General features: G+C 42.7%; 1 protein-coding gene across 2 annotated transcripts in view; it reads left to right on the forward strand.

The window, feature by feature from the left end:
- Positions 1–23,758, forward strand: part of DDX60 (DExD/H-box helicase 60) — a 179,511-nt gene that overhangs the window by 14,691 nt on the left and 141,062 nt on the right. The window contains exons 2-8 of one of the 2 annotated variants that reach the window (XM_066573553.1): positions 392–568; positions 1,054–1,117; positions 6,307–6,496; positions 10,739–11,077; positions 12,208–12,315; positions 14,844–14,957; positions 17,318–17,476. In XM_066573553.1, coding sequence (XP_066429650.1) covers positions 409–568; positions 1,054–1,117; positions 6,307–6,496; positions 10,739–11,077; positions 12,208–12,315; positions 14,844–14,957; positions 17,318–17,476 — 1,134 coding nt within the window. In that variant the 5' untranslated portion in view covers positions 392–408. Of the gene's footprint in view, positions 1–391; positions 569–1,053; positions 1,118–6,306; positions 6,497–10,738; positions 11,078–12,207; positions 12,316–14,843; positions 14,958–17,317; positions 17,477–23,758 lie in introns of those variants that run through there. The other variant, XM_066573554.1, reaches the window with a different exon arrangement.

Raw genomic sequence — 23,758 nt, forward strand, 5'->3', positions numbered from 1 at the left:
ACTGACCTCAGAAGGATTTATAGTTGAGTCAGCCTTGGACCGCTACCTGAATCAAGCGGGAATTGAACCCGCCACCTTCAGGTCATGAGTGAGATTTTAGGACTGCATTTCTGCTTTTTAAACACTCTGCGCCACATGGAACTAAATTTGTAAGAAAGCCCCCATCTACTATGCATCATGCATATAGCTGGTGTCTTCTCATGTTGCTTTTAGGCCCCATTAGACACCAGAGTCCTGGACTGACTGCTAGTTAAAAAAAAAAGAGAACTCATACACATGGCAAAGCCAACCAATGAAGCTACAACCCCACGTATGGATATCGTAATACATGTGGAATGATTTGCACTCCTTTCATGCAATTGAAAACTTTATTTTACGTTGTGTTATATAGGTTTATAACAAACAATCATGGACTCTGGAGGTCCGAATCCAGAGGATGTTCCAATACATAATGATGGTGAAATGTGTTTTGTGGATGCTGGAAATTTTGAAGGAAATGCGACATCTGCTAGCAGAAAACCACTCAGTGTACCTGGCACCAGCACAAAGAGAAAGCAGAAACATTCAGGTACAATGAGATTACATTATTAACAGTGGGGAAATTATCATACAATAAAAGGGAATATAGTGTCCGAAAATTACATACTAATTCAAGTTTTTATGTTAAACATATGAATTCTGCTATCTCTGATAGTACCATTGGAATTAACAGAGACGCAATGCACATGCTCGACTGCTGCTGCATTCATTTGGAGTCCTTCAGGACTATCATTTTTGGGATTGGAGGGGCTCTCAGGGGTTGTCTTCCCAAAAGTTAGAAAGTTATTCCCTATCCTGTCTGATGAGAGAAGCCACGTTACTTTTATGGGCCCCGGTTGATATGTTTATAACACTTGATCCTTGAGTTGTCACATATTCCCTAAGTCTATATTTTCTCTATATTGGCAAGAATTTAAAAAAACTTTCCCATTTGCTGATATATTGTGATGTTTATTAGAAATTCCATAAGTTTCTATTAAGCCACTGATTTTCTTTTCTGATTACATTATATAGGACTTAAGAAGGAATACAAAACCATAGCTAACATGATTAAAGAGGTCACGCACCATGAGGCAATGTAAGTATGGACTTATGTATTTTAATGATTAGTTTGGTGATGCCAGTGCACAGGTAACAAAAGGCACAAACAACAAAATTGGAGCAGTATCCTCCATTTACCACATGTACCTGTATCACTCCGCTTGGATAACCTATGCCAGACTCCATAAAAAGTTGATCCTCTACTGAAAATTGGCCATTCCTGGTCTAAAGGCAGGGAGGTGTCAGCACTACCATAGAATCCATTTGGAAAATCTCCAGACCCTTCCAGTTTTTTTTACCTTTAATTATGTTCTGGCTTTGTGCCAAAAAGACAAAAAAAATTCTAGTTTTCCCCAATTATTCTGCACTCAATATTCCAAAATGACAAAGTGAAAACAGAATGTTAGAAATCTTTGTAATTTTTTAAAGAATGAAAAACTAACATTTTGCATTGACATAAGTATTCAGACCCTTTGGTATAGGCTGAAGAAAATTCCTGGCATGCTGTATGAGGAACCAAGAATGTAGTAAACCTGTAGCTTTTGTTAGAAGGCAGGCTCACACGAGTGTAATTTAATAGAGTACTACGTACATTGTGCATAATACGCGGTGAATGGAGTGAATGAAAGTACATTCATTTTCATTGATCCATTCACACTTACGTATATACATTGCGTATAATACACGCGGTAAAAAAATATGTTCTACTTTACTGCATATTAAGCGCAATAGAGCCCTATTGTTCTCTAATGGTACGTAATAAATTCTGTACATACAGAATGTCGCTAAGCGTGCATGAGACAGCGTGCTTGAGATACACTATCATGTGCAGTATAAATTCACTGCCATATGCAGAGATAGGCCAGATAACACAGCAGTAAAGTGCTGCATTATACACGCAGCATTTTATAACACGCTCATGTGAGAGGCGCCTTAAAAGGCAGAGGGCAACATATTTCTGTGCCGAACCGGTACTTTCATCTGGCCAGTTACAAAGTAATGCAAAAGACAGGAAGATGTAAAAAGCCAGCGAATGACGTCAGAGGGTCACATGTAACACAATACCAAATTATGAAATTAATAAAGAGATAAAAAACACATGGGAAAGAAAAGGCATATTACAATAAAGGAGAAAGAATGCAAGTAACTGAAGACTGAGTCATGATACCGCTAACACTAGGGATGAGCGAGTATACTCGCTAAGGCACTACTCGCTCGAGTAATGTGCTTTATCCGAGTATCTCCCGGCTTGTCCCTAAAGATTCGGGGGCTGGCGCGGGGAGAGGAGCTGCGGAGGAGAGCGGGGAGGAACGGAGGGGAGATCTCTCTCTCCTGCCCGCTCTCCCCTGCTCCCCGCCGCAACTCACCTGTCAGCTGTGGCGGCCCCCGAATCTTTAGGGACGAGCAGGGAGATACTCGGCTAAGGCACATTACTCGAGCGAGTAGTGCCTTAGCGAATATACTCGCTCATCTCTAGCTAACACCATTAACAATGATGTAATAATTAATATCATAAGCAAACTATAATAAAATACTTAGCAATTAATTCATCTTCCAATTATTCAGAAAGGAATACATATAAACACAAAATATAGTATGAAGACAGCGGGAGTAATAGCCATGGCCATTTCAGAACGCTGGTCAGCTAAACATGGTTTCGGTGTATATCGCCATTTGTACGCCCATTCACATGATTTCCGGCCGTGCTGTGGCTGTGACACGGCCAGACGAAAATAGCTACACTCGTGTGAATGAGTCATACAGAGAGCAACTGTAGGCCCGTTTTCATCCAGTGTCCTCCGCCCTGACCGTCTTCTAAATTGTCTTCCTGCATTGGCGTGTAAAGCTGTATCTTCCAAGCGTGAAGTAAAGTTTTCAGTCACTGCCCGTTCCCAGTGATTGAGTGTTCAACGTTAACAGTGTGTGGACTCTCTTATTTATACAACCAGAGAATCAATGGTGTGAAGGAACGGTGGTGTCACGAGTGACAACTTCTTCAGTCCACTACACATCCCTATACAGGTAACAGGTAGGGTTGCGTGGAAGAGGCCTAGCAGTATCTTGGCCGAGATTACATGCGTCGCTCCAGGGAGGAGTTTGGTAGAGCCACCGTGACAAGTGCCATCTCTACTCCCACCAGCTCCACAGCGTGATCCTTGTGTCTTGGTCGCAGCAGGACATTACACCCTTCTCTCCCTTACTGCAACGGAGGGGTCTGTGTGCACGGTCGATAGCATATACACATCCTTTTTGTCATGACACTTTACTGCAAGCAGTGGGTCACTTGCCAACGTGTATGACGCCCCCCTTTCCACGCGCCTAGACACCAGTGGTTGTGGGAATCCCACTCTATTTTTTCGTATTATCCCGCAGGCTCCTGTATTTGCGCCATGGAGAGATTTTTGGGCCCTGTTGTGCATGCAGACATAAGATTAGGGGCATAATGGGTATGTTCCTGAATACACGACAAACAGCAGTATCCATTGTAGGGTGCAAGTCTTCATTCCTATGTATGCCGTACAAAAAACCTGTTTAAAATAACACAATTGCGAAAAAAATGAAAATCTTAATTTTTTTTCTTCTGCTTTGCTTAGATTCATTCAAAAACTGTGGGGTCAAAATACACAGTACACCCCTATATGAATTCCTTCAGGGGTCTGGTTTTCAAAACAGGGTCACTTGTTCATGGTTTTGGAAGCTCAAGGGCTCTACAAGTGTGCTATGTGGCCTAAAAGGTCTTCAAAATTCCTGTTCTGAAAGACACCGGCTTCTCCTTTCGGTTTGGGCCCGGTTGTGCATACAGACATAAGATTAGAGCCACAATGGGTATGTTCCTGAACACAGGACAAACAGGGGTATTCATTTTGGGGTGTAAATCCTCATTTGTAAGTGCACTATAGAAAACAAACCTGTCTTTAAAATGACATATTTGCAAAAATATGAAATTTTGTTTTTTCTCATCTAAATTGCATTAAGTCCGGAATAAAACAGTGGTGTCAAAGTACTCTAGACACCCCTCAGTAAATATATATAGGGTATCATTTTTAAAATGGGGTCATTTGTGGGGGTATCTATCATTCTGACACCTATGAGCCTTTGCAATCTTGGCTTGGTGTAGGAAAACAAAGTGTTCCTTAAAATGCTGATGTTAAAATTGTACGTCTCCTAAGTAGTTAAAAAAAAAAACTAAAAATTTTCAAATATTCTTCCAGAATACAGTAAACAGATGGAAATATATATATGATCAAAAATGTGTATAGTATATTTGCACATATTTAAGATATTACAGTAGAAAATGTAAAAAAAAACAATTTTTTCAAAATGTTACCAATTTTGGCACTTTTAATAAATATACACAAATTCTATTGATCTATTTTTACCACCTAAATGAAGTACAATTGTCAGAATCACTTGGATATGCAAATCCTTTACAGAGTTATTCTATGTTAAAGTGACACATGTCAGATGTCCAAAATTTGGCTTGGTCATTAAGGCACAAACAGGCTTCATCACTAAAGGGTTAATATTCTGAAAAACAATGTTTATTAGGCTGGCTTCACATGGACAGGTCTGACTCCGCATCTGGTAGCCCGCAGAGGAATCTGGCCCTGGCCGTGGCCGGAATCCGTGCATACCTATACTTGCTGCAGATCAGCTGTGCAGATGCTGACCGAGGATTCCGCAATGCAAATCCCTTTGTGTGCAGCAGGCCTTAGGTCTATAGCAGTTTGAATTGTTTTCCTATTTAAGTATTACAGCTGTTCCTTTCATTCATCACCAAAAGGATCTGCATTTCTCCAGTCAATTTGTTCAGTATGTCACAATCACACCTCACACTTGCTATACTTCAGGCCTCTTTCACACAGGCGCTGCAATTTCCAGTCAGCCACATCACGTCTGAAAATCACATGAACAAAAGGCAGCCATGACCATTCAGACAGCCGAGCTGTGGTGTATATACACAACAGCCCGGAATACCATCAGCCAGGGGGAGAAAGTTCAGCTCTGCTAAACTCCCTCCCCCTCTCCGCCTCTTGCCAGCTGCTGGCAAAGGGAGGAGTTGGGAGCTTACCAGAGCTAATGTGCTGAACTCCCTACCCCTCTCTGTCCCTTGCAGGCTGCTGACAAGGGGAGGGGGCAGGACGGTGGGAGAGTTTAGCAGAGCTAGTCGTGCTATACTCCCTCCCCTCTACTTGCTGGCGGCTCCCACTGGCTAATCGCGGCCAAAAAAAATGACAAGTCCTATCTTGGGGGGGGGGGGGGGGGCATTATGTTACGATCGTGTGGGCAAAGTAAGCATGGGGCCCACACTATCTTGACCATAGAGGACTAGGTACGCACACGGGTTTCTGGCAACTGACCCTGTTCTACACGGGAGGGTAGCCTGGCCCTACCTAAGCAGGGACATTGCCTCAATAAGGGCAGCCCAGCGGTCTTCAGATCTGGGCCCTAGCTGATTCTAGGAGTCACGCACCAGAAGAGGACACATTCACATGCCACATGACAAGGACAGAACAACAGGATACACAGAGCCAGAATACACAGCATACAGGAGCCACAATGCAAACACTAATAGCAGATGATAAGCTGAATATAAATGCGAGGTGTTAGTTCGTACATTGGCCAATGAACTTAAGCTGCAAGCCCCGGCAAGGCCCCTCATATCTTGCAGTCCCTACACTACCAAGACACATCTACTAGGGGGCCCTAGGGGCCAACCTAGCGCAGACATAGCAAACAAACTCAGCAGACCAAACTGATACAAAATAAATGTACAAACGGACATGAACCACAAGGCACAGATCACACAGCAAGCTGCAACAGAACAGAGAACAAGTAACAGGACACATGTCACAGATACATCCAAACAGTACAAGACCAGCTTCTGACTGACCAGGAGCTGGCTTTATATGTGAGCACAGACCCAGGAGATTGGCTAGCAGGAAGTACCACACCCAGCCAGCTCAATCATTAACCCTGAGAGTGCTGTGCTGCTGGAAGCACAGTAGTACAACATGTCTCAGCAGCACACGTAACAGTTATATTTCGTTTTGGCTTGGAGTGTGCTGCATGAAATAAAGCTTGAAGTGAGTTTTACCCACTACTTGGACTCCCGTGTGTCGCTGTCGCCCCTCCCCTGGAGGACAAACTATCACAATACATATTGTAAATCCAATTAGGACAGATTAATGTGGATCACTACACATGTTCTTTTTCTTATTTCAGATTTGCAAGTCTTTTCAATGATTTTGTGGAATCGGAAGTCTTTGTCATTGATGGAGATTCATTATTATTGTTCTGCGCTTCTGATGAATCCCTGCAGAAAGGGCAGAGTTTACATTTCTTCTTCTTAGTGGAACGTTTCTTACTTAAATTAACAGACAAAGGAGCAAGATATGTTGTTGTCTTCTTCCAGGTTGGTAGCTAGTGCTTGGCTAAAATTTGCATTGTATTATGTCACAACATGAAATATTGACAAATAGGTAATTGCTTGTTAATTAATAGAGATGAGCGAACTTACTCGTTTAGGGCGTTTTTGCACTCAAGCACCGCATTTTCCGAGTAACTGACTACTCGGACGAAAAGATATAGGGGGGCGCCGGGGGGCGGCGTGGTGGAGCGGGGGGTAGCAGTGGGGAACAGGGGGGAGTTCTCTCTCCCCGCCCCCGAATCATTTTGTAGTCGGTTACTTGGAAAAAGCGGTGCTCGAGTGCAAAAACGCCCTAAACAAGTAAGTTCGCTCATCTCTATTAATTAAGCTAACCATACACAATCAGCTGAACCCTCATTTGACCAATACGAATTTATCTTTATTCCATGCAAGTCCAGTTCAAACAAGCATGAATGTTTATTTCAATGGGAAGGAAGGGTTAAGCCACTATCACTTCTCAGGCAGTGGTTTAGCTTCTTGATGAAGAACCTACAGGGTGTGTGTAAATCCCATACACATGATTCCTTTTTCCCTGACTCCTAATACACATAGGATTGTAAGCCAACCCTGTTGGTTGGGATCATTTCAAGGGAAGGAGGGGGGATAGGGCAGGAGCTAGTGTGCTGAGCTGCTGCCCCTCTCCGCCACTTGCTGTTTGCTAAGCCTTGTCCTGCCTCTCCCATTGCAAACAGTGGCAAGGGGTGGAGAGGAGAAGAGAAGGGACTGAGTTTAGCAGTCACACTGCTAAACTCCCTCCCACCTCCCTTCTCCTGCAGCTGTCATTGGCTCCCATAAATGTCAATGCAGTTGTCGCCGGCGGCATAGCAGCGCTTTTACGCTGTGGAGATATGCCCCTGTGCACTGATGCATTGTAAACCAATGCATCAGAGGGGCCGTGAAAACCTGGCCGATATATGCCCGTGTGAATAAGCCCTAACATGTATGATTGTTCAGCTTTACCCATTTGATGGCTACAATTCTAGCTCCAGACAAAATTTAGCATCTGATTTTGCTGTTGATTTTATCCTTTGCGCTGTAATAGGTGCAATGAGCAGCAAATACAGAACTTCATGACAACTATTTTATGCTGCGTTTTTGAGAATTCACAGTATGGTCTCAAAAAATTGCTAAGCTTTTGCACAACATGTGCATGGGGTTAAGTACATTTTCATTTATGTGGGTTATATTGTACTGTTCCTGATTTTAATGTGGAATTAGTACCAAACATTCTCAACAAATAAATAGAGACTCACAACCTGAAGGCTGCAGGTTCAATCCCCATGTGGTTACCTGAAAGCACTGTGGAATAAGTTGGTGCTGTAGAAATAACAAGTATATGTGAATGTATGCAAAACTGAACTGGAGATCAGTAAGTAAGTGCTAAGAGTAGAGATGAGCAAGCATACTCGCTAAGGACAAATACTTGAGCAAGTATTGTCCTTTTCGAGTACCTGCTTGTGAGAAAAGATACGGGGAAGAGATCTCTCTCTCCCGCAACACACCGCCGGCACCCAAATCTTTTCCCACGAGCGGGCAGGTACTCAAAAAGGACAATATTCGCTCGAGTATTTGTCCTTAGTAAGGACAAAGAGTAGAGATGAGCGAGCATACTCGCTAAGGACAAATACTCGAGCAAGTATTGTTCTTTTCGAGTACCTGCTCCTGAGAAAAGATACGGGGGGGGGGGGGGGGAATCTCTCTCTCACTCCCGCAACACACCACCGACACCTGAATCTTTTCTCACGGGCGGGCAGGTACTCAAAAAGGACAATACTCGCTCTAGTATTTGTCCTTAGCAAGTATGCTCGCTCATCTCTAGCTAAGAGCCAAAACCCTGGAAGTGCAAGCTCCAGCATATGCGAAACCCACCAAGAGAACCCTGTTGACTATTGAGGTATATCTAGCTTCAGGCATACCAGTATTTTACCTGAGAAAAAAACTTAGGTTTTTGAGAAGAGAAGATATGAAATTCTTGAGTTGTAAATAGCGGAATATTTCAGAAGATGGTAGGCCAAACTACTCCTGAAGGGCAGGGAATGTAATTATACTGTTTAACGAAAGCGAGTCCACTGTGAGAGGGTAAACCTCCATGGCCTCTAGAGCAAGCCAAAGAGGCTTATTAGTTGTGGAGTGTAGGAGGGCTAGTTGGGTCACCTGGGCAGCTTGGTAGTATTTCAATATATTTGGGGCTCCCAATCCTCTCTGCAAGATATGTCTGTACAAAGTAGAGCTCAACACCCTAGGAATAGAAAAAGAACTATTTGGTCATTAAAAAAAACGTGCTCATAGGGTTTACCAGATAAATACAAATATGAATATTCTGGGGGTGATGTGAGGTTGAAAGCTTTTGACTTTGCGCTGTTAATGATAAGGCCAGACAGAGACCCGAACCTGGACAGTTCCGCCATTAGGTTAGGAATAGTGGTACGAGGAGAAGAAATTATATCCAATATATCGTCGGCAAACATGCTAATTTTATGGTGGATAGAGGCAATTTCAATTCCCCTGATGTCAGGGTTTCTTCGAATTTTAATCGCTAATGGCTCTATGGCCAGAATAAAAAGGGAGGGAAGACAATAGACAGCCCTGCCTTGTGCTTTGCCGGATCGAGATATTATCTGAGCAAAAGCCCTTGTAATGAACAAAGGCTTTAGGGGGAAGAATATAAAATACGTAGCCATGTGAGGAATTCAGCAGGAAATTTCCAGTGTTCCAGTACTGAAAACATATATGGGCAGCTTTGGGTGTCAAATGCCTTGTACAAATCCAAGGAGAGCAACATTGCAGGAATGCCCCTATTTTGACACATGTGGGTGAGGTGGGCAATTCGATGTATGCTGTCTGCAGCTTGTTGTCCAGGAGCAAACCGTACTTGGTCCTTACCTATTAGTGATGGTAAAGCTGCATTTAAATGAGAGGCCAAAATTTTGGTAAGAAGCTTCATGTCTACATTAATTAAGGATATAGGATAATAGTTCTGTTTATCCAGCAAATCTCTTTCAGGCTTTGGTATCATGTAGATGGCTGCCAAGAGAGAAGTCTGACCTAAACTCTCATACAGCTGTGTTGTTGGGAAATAAAAAGGCTTTTAGAAGTCAGGGATGAAAACATTTTTAAAAAGTTGCCACCAAAATTGCCTGTGTCAGGAAGGGGTTAAGGACCTATAGTTTACAGAGCACATTGAAAACTTGTATTTCAGGGGCCAGAGTGAAATAAATGGTAAGTTACATGAATTTAGTAGCAACTAGAGATGAGCGAGCATACTCACTAAGGGCAACTACTTGAGCGAGCATTGCCCTTAGCGAGTACCTGCCCGCTCGGAGAAAAGATTCGGCTGCCGGCGGCGGGCGGGGAGCGGCTGGGGAGAGCGGGGAGGAACGGAGGGGAGATCTCTCTCTCCCTCTCCCCCCCTGCTCCCCCCTGCTCACTGCCGCAACTCACCTGTCACCCGCGCCGGCAGCCGAACCTTTTCTTCCGAGCGGGGAGATACTCACTAAGGACAATGCTCAATCGAGTAAATCAAGCATATCTCTACAGCCCTACAAACTATATTGTTCAGTATGTTTTCTTGATATACTTCTATTCACCTGTACAAGCTCTTTTTAGGCCTAGTTGCCAATGCTGTGAAACTGTCATGTGGATGTTGCTCAACGCTCACTTGTCAATGTGCAGTATTGGACAGGCAATCAAATCTAACATCACTCATTGGCATTAAATGGTGAGGAATGCCCAGTTTTCAGCTTTGGGAGCTGCTCTAAGAAGAGCCTGTGCCCGTGAACAGGGGATGAGTGTCATGAAAATACAGGCGATGATAGAGTCAGCAAGGCCACAGCGGCAGTTATGTGAGCAGCCCCACTGACTTTACCACATGATAGGTTTCGTTCTACTTTGTGTCCTCAGCTGAAAGTACTTAACCCTTTCCAATCCACTGTCTGACGTCTGAAGACATTATGATTTAAGGCTGTACAGCTCCGATGTTGGAAGACGTCCGTCGCGGTTCTCTTACTGTATATTGCCAGCCTCTCTGCTGTAGGAGCCTATCCAACGTGTCACCTCATGCAGTACTGGCTTTAGCCAGCAGATAGCGCTGTTGTATAATGGCAGAAAAAGAGTAAGCCCCCTAGGAAAACCAGGATACAAATTGGATTGGAAAGGGTTAAATATACCCTCATGAACACATGTCTCCTCCAGTGTTTCTCTTATACATATGTTTTATGCTATTCACAGGATATGGAAGAAACATATTCCCAGTGTCCTGTGCTAAAGTCCTGGCGAACTCAATTGAAAATTCACCTTCCAAAAAATACAAACACAACTGTATACACATTCCCAAACTTTTTCTCTGCAGAATGGAAATTTTTTCTCAAGGACCAGTCACCTTACTTTTTAATGGTCTCTGGTAAAGGAATGACTTCTGAACAAACATGTTTTTTAAATATGCTAATGTTAGATTCTCTAGCAAACAAGATTGATGTTGTCCTTACTGCTGGGCAGGAATCTGATCACCTCAGGGTTTATGGATACTATATCAGATCTTCACTTCAGACCAGAATCTTGATAACAGAGGTAAGAACAAGTTTATGAACTAGTCACAAACAATTTTGTACCACCATGTAACAAATTGAAATAAGAATATTGGAACATTTTATCCTGCGTGGCAAGGCGCTGAACAGAATAGCCTGCAGGGGGCTGTAACCAGGCCTTCCGTGCACCGGAAGATGTGCTAATCAGCAGGGACAGCTGTGTGGTTGTGTCTGGAGGAGCTAAAATCTCCAGATATATTTTGTCTCAGGCTGAAAGCCAAAGTGAGAGGCTGTGGTAGCAGCATCAGGAATTAGAAGCCTGAAGTCCAGCGCAGACCAGACTAGGCCTGGTTATGTGTCTGATAGTGAAGGACATCCTCTAGACACCCCAGGTGCGTGATGGTGACCCTTTGTTTGCCACAACTGATTAAATGTAAAGATCAATTTAGATATAATAAATGTTTTCTACATACAATTTAAGCCACCCAGGTAGCTGTGATGGGGCTGATGAGATGGAGGCATCAGTGTAAATGATTAATTTAAAAAATGGGCAGCAATGTGTTATTTTATTATAATGAAGTTGTAAGGGCTCGCACTCACTTGCGATAGTATTTTGCGTTTTTGCGATGTTGCGAGGCTGCGTTTTTTTGTATGACATTGAAATGTATTGAGTCTAATGTAGCTGTGCTCATTTGCAATGTTTTCACGTCTGCGCGATTGCGTTTTTTTTTCTTGCGTGCTATGGTCCTATTACTTTGCAATGTGTTATTTTCTTCCCGCCCATGTAAGTCAATGGAGTGCTGTAATATCGCATCACAAAACGCATAACGCGTGCGAGAATGCGATGCAATGGTGCTATGTTTTCTCTGTAGAATGGGAAGGGCAGGCTTTTACAAGGCAATAGTAGTACGTCAGCAGTGCGGAGGAAGTTTGGACAAAAGCAAGACCATAAAAACACGCAAGAGAGGCATTAAATACTCCTACCATGTGGTGCGGGTTTTCAGAGAACAAAAACGCATTGCAATTGCATAAAAAACGCAAGTTTGTACCTGCGATATCACTGCGATTTTTTTTTCTCTCGTAAAAACGCTATCGCAAGTGAGTGTGAGCCCTAAGTGAAGTGTTGCATAGGAAAAGTTCCGTACAGAATATATTTCGATCTTCTTTCATCAGATAAAGAGAATCTTTAAAACAACCCTCGATAAGCTTATTATGCTGCAAAAACATAATTCACCAAAACCTCTCTTTGAGCTTCTGAAGATGATGAACTGCAAGGAACAGGTACAACTGCTAGGCATTTAGTAAAATATGTCACCACATTTATGCTGACATAGTGATAGGCATGTTGATCTCTTGCTGTGTGTCAGTTGTGACTATGATGTAGTTTTTTATACTTACAATTTAGTAGTTGAAATGCAATGCAAGTGCTATGGACTAGAAGTGTGGGCTATTCATGAGTAGTGTTGCAGCGGCCAAGACACAAGGCACACCACTGAGGAGATAGGGGGGGTAATTGTTAGGGATGTCACGGTGGCACTACCAACTCCTTCCCGGAGGAACCCGTGTGACACTTGGCCAAGGCGCTGACAGGCTTCTCCAGGCAACGCTAGGGCAGAGGTTACCTGAATAAAGGGTGTAGTGGACTGAAAGTATCTTGTCACGGGTGAAGCCACCGTTCCTTAATCCATTGGATATCCGACAGGAAAAAATAAGGGAGTCCACACACAGTTAATTTAAGAAACTCAGCTGCTAGGAATGGACAACAACTGGAACTTTACTTGTAGAAATACTTTCTGAAGATACACTCACAAATTCTTTGTGGGATTTCATACACCAGTGCAGGAAAGATTAATGCAGGATGTCAGGGAGGAAGAACACAGGACAACACTGGGCCTACAGTCAAGTTATCTGTATGACTCCACTCCTGGACACACACATTCTCCAGAGGAGGACAAAACACTTCAGTGACACTCACTTGCGGACAGGTTCGGAACACTGTACGGCAGGGCCTTTTCTCTCCTCACTCACTCTCTCTCTTAAGCTAGGTATCCTGGAATGTGGTCATCAGGAAACTGCTCTTCTTCTTTTATTCTTCACCACATGAGGGCTGAAGGTACCCCCATGTGGCCGACACTCTCTCTCCACACCCAACCGTTGAAGAAAATGGAACTTACCATATTGCATATACTTGCCTTCCCATGTGACATGACAAATTGTTACAATTTCTCGACATATCCCAGACATTCACAGACATTAACCTCTTTGCATGCTGCAGCTGTGCAATACACATAACTGATGACAAGACAATTTGCACAGTGCATCCACACTGAAGACATGACATGTGAGACAAAAACAAGACAGCTATGGAGGGGCCAGATATATGTGTTTCGGGCCACTACAGTGATGCTTGTCGTAATTGGCTAGGTGTATTGCCAAGTTAAAAGGCAACAAGTTCGGATACGGCTTAAACCCCTTAATGACGCGGCCCTTTTTTTTCATTTTTGTTTTTTCCTCCCCCTTTTAAAAAATCGTAACTGCTTTAATTATTCATCGAAGTAGTTGTATGAGGGCTTGTTTTCTGCGGGACAAGTTGTATTTTTCAATGGTACTATTTAATGTACCATATAATACACTGAAAAACTTTTTAAAAATTCTAAGTGGAGTGAAATGCAAAAAAAAAAAAATCGACATTCCACCATCTTTCATAAAAGGATAGAGTGGTAGGGGAGCTGCAGCTCATGAATGCCTCAGTCCCCTACATCACAACGCTTGCTTCGCACTGCAACTAATAAACTGTAAGTTTAAAAAGCTACACTATTATCACACACTACTGACACACGCTGAAATCAGTATTTCTCTCCCTACTTCATGACAGTTTCCTTTAATAGTAGCTGTAAGGCTGGGTTCACACAGGGCGGATTTGGGATTTGGGATTAACCAGCCATGTGGACGAGATTTCTCAGAAATCTCGTCCACACGGGACGGCCAATCCGCTGCGGTAAGTACGGCTGAAACCGCGGCTGCGGCAGCCGCAGCCGCGGTTTCCGAAGATGCAGCATGTCTATTTACTTTTTTGTTTTCTTTATTTTTGTCGCGGCCGCGCTCTCCTCTATGGAGCGCTGGCCGCAATGGAAAAACGAGCGTCCGGGCTGCTTCAGATCCGCCGCAGCTTAAACCGCGGCGGTTCTCCCGGCGGAAATTTTGCGGTTTTTGCAGCGGCCAAACCGCAAGATTTCCGAAGGGAATACGCCCCGTGTGAACTCAGCCTAATTGTTTTAGAATATGTTTTTATTTACAGGTTTCGTGGCCTGGACAGATAATTAGGATTAGGTCAGGAGGGAGGGGCTTACAAATATGGCTATGTATTTGCAGACTGCACACACATACAAAGAGATGTACTTGGTAGATATGTTCAATGACTTCATTGTAAAATAAACTAAACTTTATCTGTCTTGGAAAATAAAATATCACTTGGATAACTCACAAAATAAAAGAGTTGTATACATTTATAGCCAGTATGTTAGCATGTGATATATGTGTGCTAAAAGTTTTCACTAAAGGGTTAATGTAATTGCAACAGATGACTAATGATGAGTACAAATGACAATGAAAAGTGTAACCTATGTGGGGGTATATTCACACTTGCCAGTTTTGCAGACTTTTTGTTAGTTTTGAAAAACCTCTGTATTTTTTGTGATATTCTCAGAATAAAATGGCATACAATTGGCATGAATGTACCCCTATAAGAATCATAGAATGAAACATAATCTGGAAAAATAGCAAACTTCAGCATTTCTTCTCTTTTACAGGTGCAGATATGCATTACTCTTCTTCCTACACATCAGAAAGATGCACGAGCGATCACTTGTGTTGTTGCATGTTCCATGGCACTGAGAATATATTCACAATTTAAACCCATACAGGTACAATCTGCGTGCAGTGTACAGAATGCTTCTAAGGCCTCCTTCACATAGAATATTTACTGCATCAGAGTTATATGCGTCAAAAAATCCCGTCTCATAGAACCAATGGTTTCCTATAGAAACCTTCAGATGAGCGATTTGTAAGTGCGTGGAAACCATTGCTTAAAAAAAGATAGGACATAAGCGGCGGAATTCGGAGACTGAAATTCCCTGCTGCGTGAAAAAATAGCAAAAACAGAAGCCTCCATAGACTCCTATGGGAGACTATGCAAGCCAGTTGGCAAAGGGAGATGAAGAGATTTCCTTGCAGCGTGGAGAGAGAGAAAGAAAGAGAGAGAGCGATGAAGGGAAGCCCTGTCGCAACCCCCTTCATTGCCAGGGACTCCCTTCATCTCAGTGAGATGTTAGGTGAGGGGTCCTGTTATAGATTTAGCATTAGAGTGCAAGAGCTCTTAGTGCTGTACCTTCTCTAGTCTTGGTCTATCAGCTGCGTTTAAACAGCTGACACCAGCTGGCAATAGCCATAATTGGCACTAGGTCTGATCACAGTGGTTTAACAACATTGATACTGTGGTCAATGATGACCACAGCAGCTAAGTTGTTAGCCAGAGGGGAAATCCCATTTGGGTGCCGATGGGTTGCTATCAGAGCCCACTGCCTGCTATGATGTCAAGTCTATTAAGTCCTATGGCAGGGCTTAAAGAGGTTTTCCGTCAACTTGTATTGATAACCTGTCTTCATGATAGGTCATCAATAGTCAGCACCACAACACAGTGTACAGAGCAGAAGCAGATAAGCTTCAACCCATATGTCAAGCTGATTGCAGGCTCAGGTCTCATTGAGTTTAATGGGAGCTGCACTTGCAATTACCAGCGCTGGCCACTACACAGGGATCGGAGGAATCTGCTTCTGTTCTGTACATTGTGTTGTGTTGTTGACAGTGGGCACCCGAACAGCTGATTGGCTGTGATCCTGAGCAGCAGACCTCAGCCGATGAAGTTTTGATGGCATATCCTGAAGATAGGTCATCTATAGGATTGTCCCAAAAAATCCCTTTAATAGGCAAGATTGAAGAGTACAATGTAACGCACCTGTACAGATGCATTGCAGTATACGATTCAAGCAATCAGGCACTTGCATGTTCAAATCCTGCTTGGACTAAAATAAACCATAAAAGTAAGTTTTAAAAAAATCTTTACAATTAAAAAAAAGTAAAAAAAACCTTTTGTCTCACCACAAAAAAATGTAACAAATTAGATTCAATTTGTATTACCGCATCCATAATAGTTTGAACTACTAAGATACCACATTACTTATACTGCCAGTAAATGCTATAGAAAAAAATACAAAATGCCAGAATGGCGTTTTAGTTATCCTGCTCTCCAATGATATTAAATATAGTAATTCAAAAGTCATATTTACCCTATAAGGCACAATGTCCACAGGCGGATTTGAATTGCGGAACCTGTGTGGGGCAGGTTCCACGGACTTTCCGCAGTTCAAGCCGCCCATAGGAAAACATGGACATCCACAGCTGAATTAAAGCATGCAGATTTTATTTGCGGATCTTTGGATGTGGAAATCAAATCACAACATGCTCCATTTCAGTGAGGTTCTCACACGGATGGCTTCCATTAAAGTCAATGGAAGCTGTCTGATCCACGGCTTGTACGCAATTGACATTGCGGACGGGCTGCGGACTCTGTGGGAAAGCAGGAGTTAAAAAAAAAAACCTCTACTGAACACGTGCAGTGGCGCTTCCGCACACATCCACAAGGAAGACCCAGACAGGTCCTCATGGTCCTTGGCCGCAGGCAGGGTCGGATTCTGCTGCGGGCTCCTGCATGCTCCGTGGACATGAGGCCTGATGGCACCCATTTAAATATAGGTTGCCCTGCAAAAAACAAGGTCTCACACATCACCATCAACAGAAAGAAAACAAAAACATTTTGGATCTCAGAATTTGGTGAGGTGTTTTTCTTTTTTTTGGGGGGGGGGGGGGGGGTTGGCAGTTTAGTGCATTGTGAGTGCTATAAAAACTAAACCCAAAGAACAATGGTACAACTGCAATTTTTTCCGTTTCATTACACTTAGCAAATGCTTTTCACTGGATTATATTGTATCTTAAATTATGCCATTAAGACATCCAGTTTATCCCACAAACATACCATTTTATTTCAATCTTTAATTTGTCCAAAGTTACTGCCCTGCTAATAATGTAATCCCTGAACATGGAGGAAGCCTTTAAGTGCTTTTCAGAAAACTATTTTTATGGCATGAAAAGTAGAATATTAGCTTAGTATCTTCATTCTAACACCACATATAAATCATAATAAAAGCAATGTCTTTCTTTGTTGAAGGATATCAACATGAGCCTGACACTGAAAGAAGCAAGTGACTTGTGCAAAATGCAGTGCTTCTGTGTGGCACTAATGATCATTTTGCCACTGTCACAGCGAGCAAGAATAAGAAAACTAAATGTAAAGTGGGACAGTGATGCTTCCTCATTCATCAACATGGTGAGCATTTATCATTTTACCAGTATAGATGCCCGTGACGTGTAATGCTGGAGTACAGGGAATATTTGTGAAAGCTGTCTAAAATAACTACCCTGTTTCTTGCCCGTAGCAACCAATCGCAGCCCAGATTTAATTTTCCAAGCGAAATGAAGCTGTAATTGTTTGCCATGGGAACACAGAGAATCTTTCTTTAAGACACCTTTATAACTCTCCACCACCAGGTGTCTTATATCACAAATTATGTCACATGGACGCATGACAAATGGTTCTTGTTGTCTGCTTGCTGCAGGCTTATCACATCTCCTATGAAAGCTTATCACAGGTGGTAGAGATTTAACCCAAGGGTTATGGAAGAGAACTAGAGGTGGCAACAAACACCAGGCCCTCCTGCTCTGGGTGGCAAAACTTGGCACAATATTGGGGGGGAGATCATTTACATTTTACAATGGTGTCCCTTTTCTCTATGTACACCTGTTATGTTTGACCAGGACGAGATGGAGACCACAAGGACTAGAAAGGGGACTGAGAAATGCGACACACACACTAGAGCAACAGATAGGGAAGGGATCTAGCTCTAATGTAACAAGATGCTAACAAGCAAAGCACCCACTCTGAAAAAGGCAACCCCATAACAGGAACCTGGGGCTTTCCTGAATGACCCTAGGTGGAATAAAGGGTAGAGATTAGCACCAAACTGATACAAACTGATGTAGAACTATAATGCTTAGAATTTCCACACCATTTAACACTTCCCTTCCACCAGTACTCAAGACTAGGATACAGTATAGTATAACTGGCATTTTCTGGTCAGGGGAACCAGTTTATATAACCCAAAAAAGGTATTGACTGGCTGGCTAGGGCAATGGGTATTCAATTAATAGCAAGGAGCTGTTAACTCATCCAGCACCAAATGATAATGAGCATGCACTGATTTGGTGCATCGCATAGGCCAGGGCTGATACTGTGGTGTCACCCCAGACTCATATCCTTCCACCAGCAGTGCCAAGATGGTACACCCCTTCGAGGACCAAGTTTAGATAGGTTACTTTAATGGAATCTTTTAAATAAATAAGTAGTATTAAAGTTTGTGCCTGGAATACATGACCTTTCCTCTGGTCAAAAACCTAGCCAGTGCACAAGGCACTGCTGAGAAAAATCCAACAAAAATCTACAATCTGTTGTGTTTCAAACTGCAAAGTGCCCTCTACAATCACTGGTGGGGTAAAGGAGTTGTCATGAACTGGTGGATATACATTCTGATCAAGGATGTATGAAATACCTAAGTGATTTTCAAAGATTGTGGAATCTCCTACCTGAAGGAGGAGGGATTAATAATCTCCGTAATTCTATATGGACCAATAAAATGAAGAACAAAATGTGAAAGATAGTCTGTTGACCTTACTTTTCTTGGTATAAAGCCATGCCTTCTCCCTCACTAAAAAGTTAGGTCCTTAAGATCTTCCTCTATCTGTGGCTCTCTTTTTCCCTGCAATCTTATAAAGATTTCCGGAGCCTCATTACAAACAACATGCAGATATAACAGAAAATCATTTTTCTCTTGCAACTCAGAGACAAAGGCCGAAAAAGAACAAAGACAAGGGTGAAAACCGTAATTACAAAAGCATGGAGAAGTATTAGGGAACTCCTGGGAATGATTATTCAGTGCAAATTCTGCCAGATCCCAAGATCCAAAACAAAATGCATAGAAAGATGAGCTCAAGGTCTCTCAATGATCAGCAATGGCAACAGTTTTCCGGTTGTAGAACTCCTGAGAGGCTTGAAAGGAGTGTAACACTAGCTTTCTCTAAACCTTCTGTATCCCTTCCAATAGTTGGTCACTAGAATGTTCTAAAAATCTATGACTTATGCCCGGATATCCAGAATCATGCATATCCATTATCTGCTGAATGATAGGAACAAACAATTTCCCTTCAGAGTGATTATCAAGAGCAAAATTGTGAACATTAACTAATAACAAAATCAAAATATGAAAAGGACATTGAAAAACAGGTCTTCCTAATTTAGTCTCTTAGCTGACTCTACATGCATGAGATTTTTATGATCAGTAAGGGGTTCTACCCACTAGCGTTTTTTTTTAACGCTGCAATATCTCTGCGTTTTTTTCAATAGGGCTTTCTAATGTTAAAATCACATCGCACAAAAATCACAAGTTTGTAAATTTACAATTTTTGTGCGATACGATTTTAACATTAGAAAGTCCCCTTGAAAAAAATGCAGCGATATCGCAGAGTAAAAAAAACAAAACACTAGTGGGTAGAAGCCCTAAGGCCAGTAACTTTGTGCTGAGCACCCTCCAGAAATGTCTCCACTCTGCAAAAGCCCACTTAATCACCATTCATTCCCTGTCCCCCAACATCATAATTTTGCTCTGTCAGTGAGAATTTTCTAGAAAAGTAAGCATATGGTAGCAAATTGGTCAGACTACTGGGAACCTGAGAGAATACCTGTTACGGCACTCTGCCCCCCGAGCGCCAGTTGGGGTGCCCTGATCTCCCGCACCCCCACTGTCCCTGCCTACTTGCCTCGGCCCTGGCTAACCCCAGGCGGACAACTGGACGGCGGTCCCTGCCCTGGCTAGGGACCTGGCGACTGACAAGCAGGACCTACCTAATGGGGGGAACAGAGTGCCGACAGAGGAGGCAGATGAATCAGACCAACAAAACTGACAAGGCTGGAGATGGAACTCACAGGCAAACTGGCAGGGTGCTGGATAGCAACTAGTGCTGACTGGGCCAGACTAGATTAGAGGCAAACAGAACCAACAAAAACAGACTGAGTAACAGGGGACCAGAGGGAGCTGACCGACAACTAGGGACTGACTGAGGAGAACCGCAGACAGACTGGCTAGGTGCATGCAGAACCAATAACTGGCAATGAGCTCAGTTCACTGCCAGTCTTTTAACCACAAGGTTCCGCCCAGGGGCGGAGAGTGGGAGGAGGCAACTCCACCCACTGCTGTATAAGAAGCACAGAGGAGTGCGGGCGGCACCCTACGGGCGGGCACGCCCACGCCGCCGCCCACTGGCCAACCCAAGCTGCTGGGATGACCTCGACACAGGGCTCCAGGCTGCTGGAGCCGACGCCGGAGCGACGCGCGCCGACCGTGGGACCCCATGCCGCACTGTATGGTAACAATACCAACCCAACATCAATCTCTGAAGCATTCACCTATAAAGCAAAAGTCTTAGTAGTATCTGGTTGTATCAAAACTGGAGCCAAAGAAAAAGCTCTTTTGGCCTTCTTAGCATCAAGAGACCACTTACTTAAATCAGACCCTTCATAGTCATATCAGTGAGAGGTTTCACAATTTCTGAAAAGCTGTGGGTACATTTCTGATAATTTGCAAATTCAGGGAAGCATTCAAGAGCTTTATGATTTTTAAGTTTGAACCAGTCAAGGATGGCCTGAACCGTCACCAGATCTATTTAGAGCCCTTGAGGAGTGATAATATGATCAAAAAAGGAAATATCATGTACTGCTACCAAACATTCACTCTTAGAAAAGTAGTTCTCTCTGAGGATTTCCAAACCTCATGCAAATGTGTTTTATGAGAAGAAAACTCAGAGGAGTAAATGAGAATATCATCTAGGTAAATGAAGACAAACTGAACAAACAAATTGCAAAAAATGTCAAATGATTGAGAAATAAACAGAGTATTTGTTAACCCTAAGGACATAAAAAGTTTTTCATGATGACCCTGAGGTGTATTGAATACTATTGTCCACTCATTCGCCTCTCAAATATGTATAAGACTGTAGGCACCACGTAAATCTAACTTGGAAAACCAACGAACTCCAGCAATTAGTTAAAGTCATCTGGAATAAATAGAAGCAGATATGAATTTTCCACTGATATCTGCTTCAACTCTCTAAAATCAAGACAAGAACGCACGCTTCTTCTGTTAAAGGAGTTTTCCAGGAAAATACTATTGATGACCAATCATCAGGATAGGTCATCAATAGTTGTTCGGCTGAGGTCTGTTGCATGGGACCCCGACCGATCAGCTGAGTGGGTGCCTGCTGTCAGCTCCACAAATACACACAGGTCAGAGTGGAAGCCTCCGCGCCAACGTCCGTGTAGTGGCCAGCGCTTGTAACTGCAGGAACATCTCTCATTGAAATCAATGGGAGCCATGACTGCAGTTACAAGCACTGGACCCTAGCTGATCAACTATTGATGACCTATCCTGAGGACAGGCCATCAGTAGTATTTTCCTGGAAAACCCCTTTAAACAAAAAAAAAAACCTACTACCATTGGTGAGTTGAAAGGACAAATATAAGCCTTTTCCAGACTTTCTGAGATGTATTCCTTTAGCACTTGCCTTTCGCGGGCCCAGAAAGATGATAAAAACAACTTTTAGTTAATATGTTATTTGGAATAAATTTAATGGCACAGTTATAAGGTCAATGTGGTTGCTACTTTTCAGACCCCTCTTTAGAAAAAACTGAAAAACCCTCTATAAAGTCTGGAAGAGGATTAACCTTTACCATGGGGATATTACCTGACATACAGTTGTGAAAGCAACAGTCACTCCACTTGGAAATATCCCCTGTTCCCAGGCAAAAGATTGATTATGCAAGTTTAACCAGGGCAAACCTAAAACAACCTGGGCAGTAAGGGAGCCAAAAACCTACCGTACAAGGAAATAACTTCCACGTGAAATAAACCAATTCTCAAAACACACCTCAGGTACACAAAACTTTATAAATTCCTGGGACAGAGGGGAAGAATCAATTGCATAAAACTAAGACTTGACTGTTAAGAGGCTTAATGTGTAACTCCATGTGAGTGGCAAATTGTAGATCAATAAGATTAACAGAACCGCCGTCCAGAAAAATTGTTCCAAAATAATTGCATGTTAGCAATTCAGCCGAGAGGATAACCTTGGCTTCAACCAAGCCATCTGTCAACCCATAGGACCCTCCTTACCATCCTCCAGGTTAACTAGCTTTCCAACTGCTTTCCACCAAGACAGACAGGCAATTATGAATAAAATGCCTTATTTGGCCTCAATAGAAATACAAGCCTTCGAAAAAAGTTTCTCTTTTGGTTCCTCTGTCTTAGCAACTGCACCTATTTGCATAGGGTCATCAGTATTCATAGATGAAGTGACAGAGGATGCGAAAAGAACCTTGGCTCCTGCAGATTTGTGTGCTCTTTCCTGAACATGATGATGATGATGATGATGATCACTGCTAATAGCAATAGCATACTAAATGAAGCATATTGAATCATATCTTTGATCTTACCAGATTACAAAATTGACTTCTCAAAGTCAGATCACTCCACTGAGTATGCAACCCATTAACAAAACTCAGTACAATAATCTTTCACAGAACATTTTCCCTGTTGCAAAAATCTAATTTTACTTTCAGCCAAAACTACTCAGTCAGGTTTCTCATGAAAGAGACCAAGGGCCAAGAAAAACTTATCCACAGACATAAGAGCACTGGAAGTTGGCGGAAATGGATAGGCCCTCGAAATTGCTCCCAGTCCTGGTCTCGCTTCCAGTAACTCAAATTCAAGTCTCAAGGTCCAGATGAATTACATCCTAGGATACTAAAGCAAGCAGCAGAGGTAATTGCTTTATCACTCACCATAATCTTTCAAAATTCCTGGAGAACAGGAGAAGTCCCAGAAGATTGAAAAAAGGCAAATGTTGTCCCTACCTTCAAAAAAAGAAGGTGGATTCAGGAAACTACAGGCCTGTAAGCCTGACTTCTATACCGGAAAAGACCTTTGAACAAATTATTAAACAGCATGTATGCAAGTACTTGGATAAAAATGGAGTAATTAACCAGAGCCAGCATGGGTTTGTAACAAACAAGTCATGCCAGACGAATGACTGGGTTGATCAGGAAATACAGTGGATATAGTATACCTTGACTTTAGTAAAGCATTTGACAAAGTATCTTTTCATACCTATTGAAAAAAGACCAAATATGGGATTGACAAGGCAACGGATAGGTGGATTCACAACTGGCTGAGTGATCATACTCAAAGAGTGGAAATAAATGGCTGCACATCCAAGTGGAAGAATGTATCAAGTGGGGTACCACAAGGCTCTAGTGTTGTTCAACATTTTTATAAATGATCTGGAGGAGGAAATTGATGGGAAACTGATCAAATTTGTCGACAACACAAAGCTAGGAGGGATAGCTAACACTAAGAAAGAGAGGGAGAGTATTCAAAAAGATTTAGAAAAGATTGAGCAGTGGGCAGTAACTAACAGAATGGTAGTTAATAGAGATGAGCGAGCA

This window comes from Eleutherodactylus coqui, chromosome 7 (genome assembly GCF_035609145.1).
Source record: "Eleutherodactylus coqui strain aEleCoq1 chromosome 7, aEleCoq1.hap1, whole genome shotgun sequence".
Classification (NCBI taxonomy): domain Eukaryota; kingdom Metazoa; phylum Chordata; class Amphibia; order Anura; family Eleutherodactylidae; genus Eleutherodactylus; species Eleutherodactylus coqui.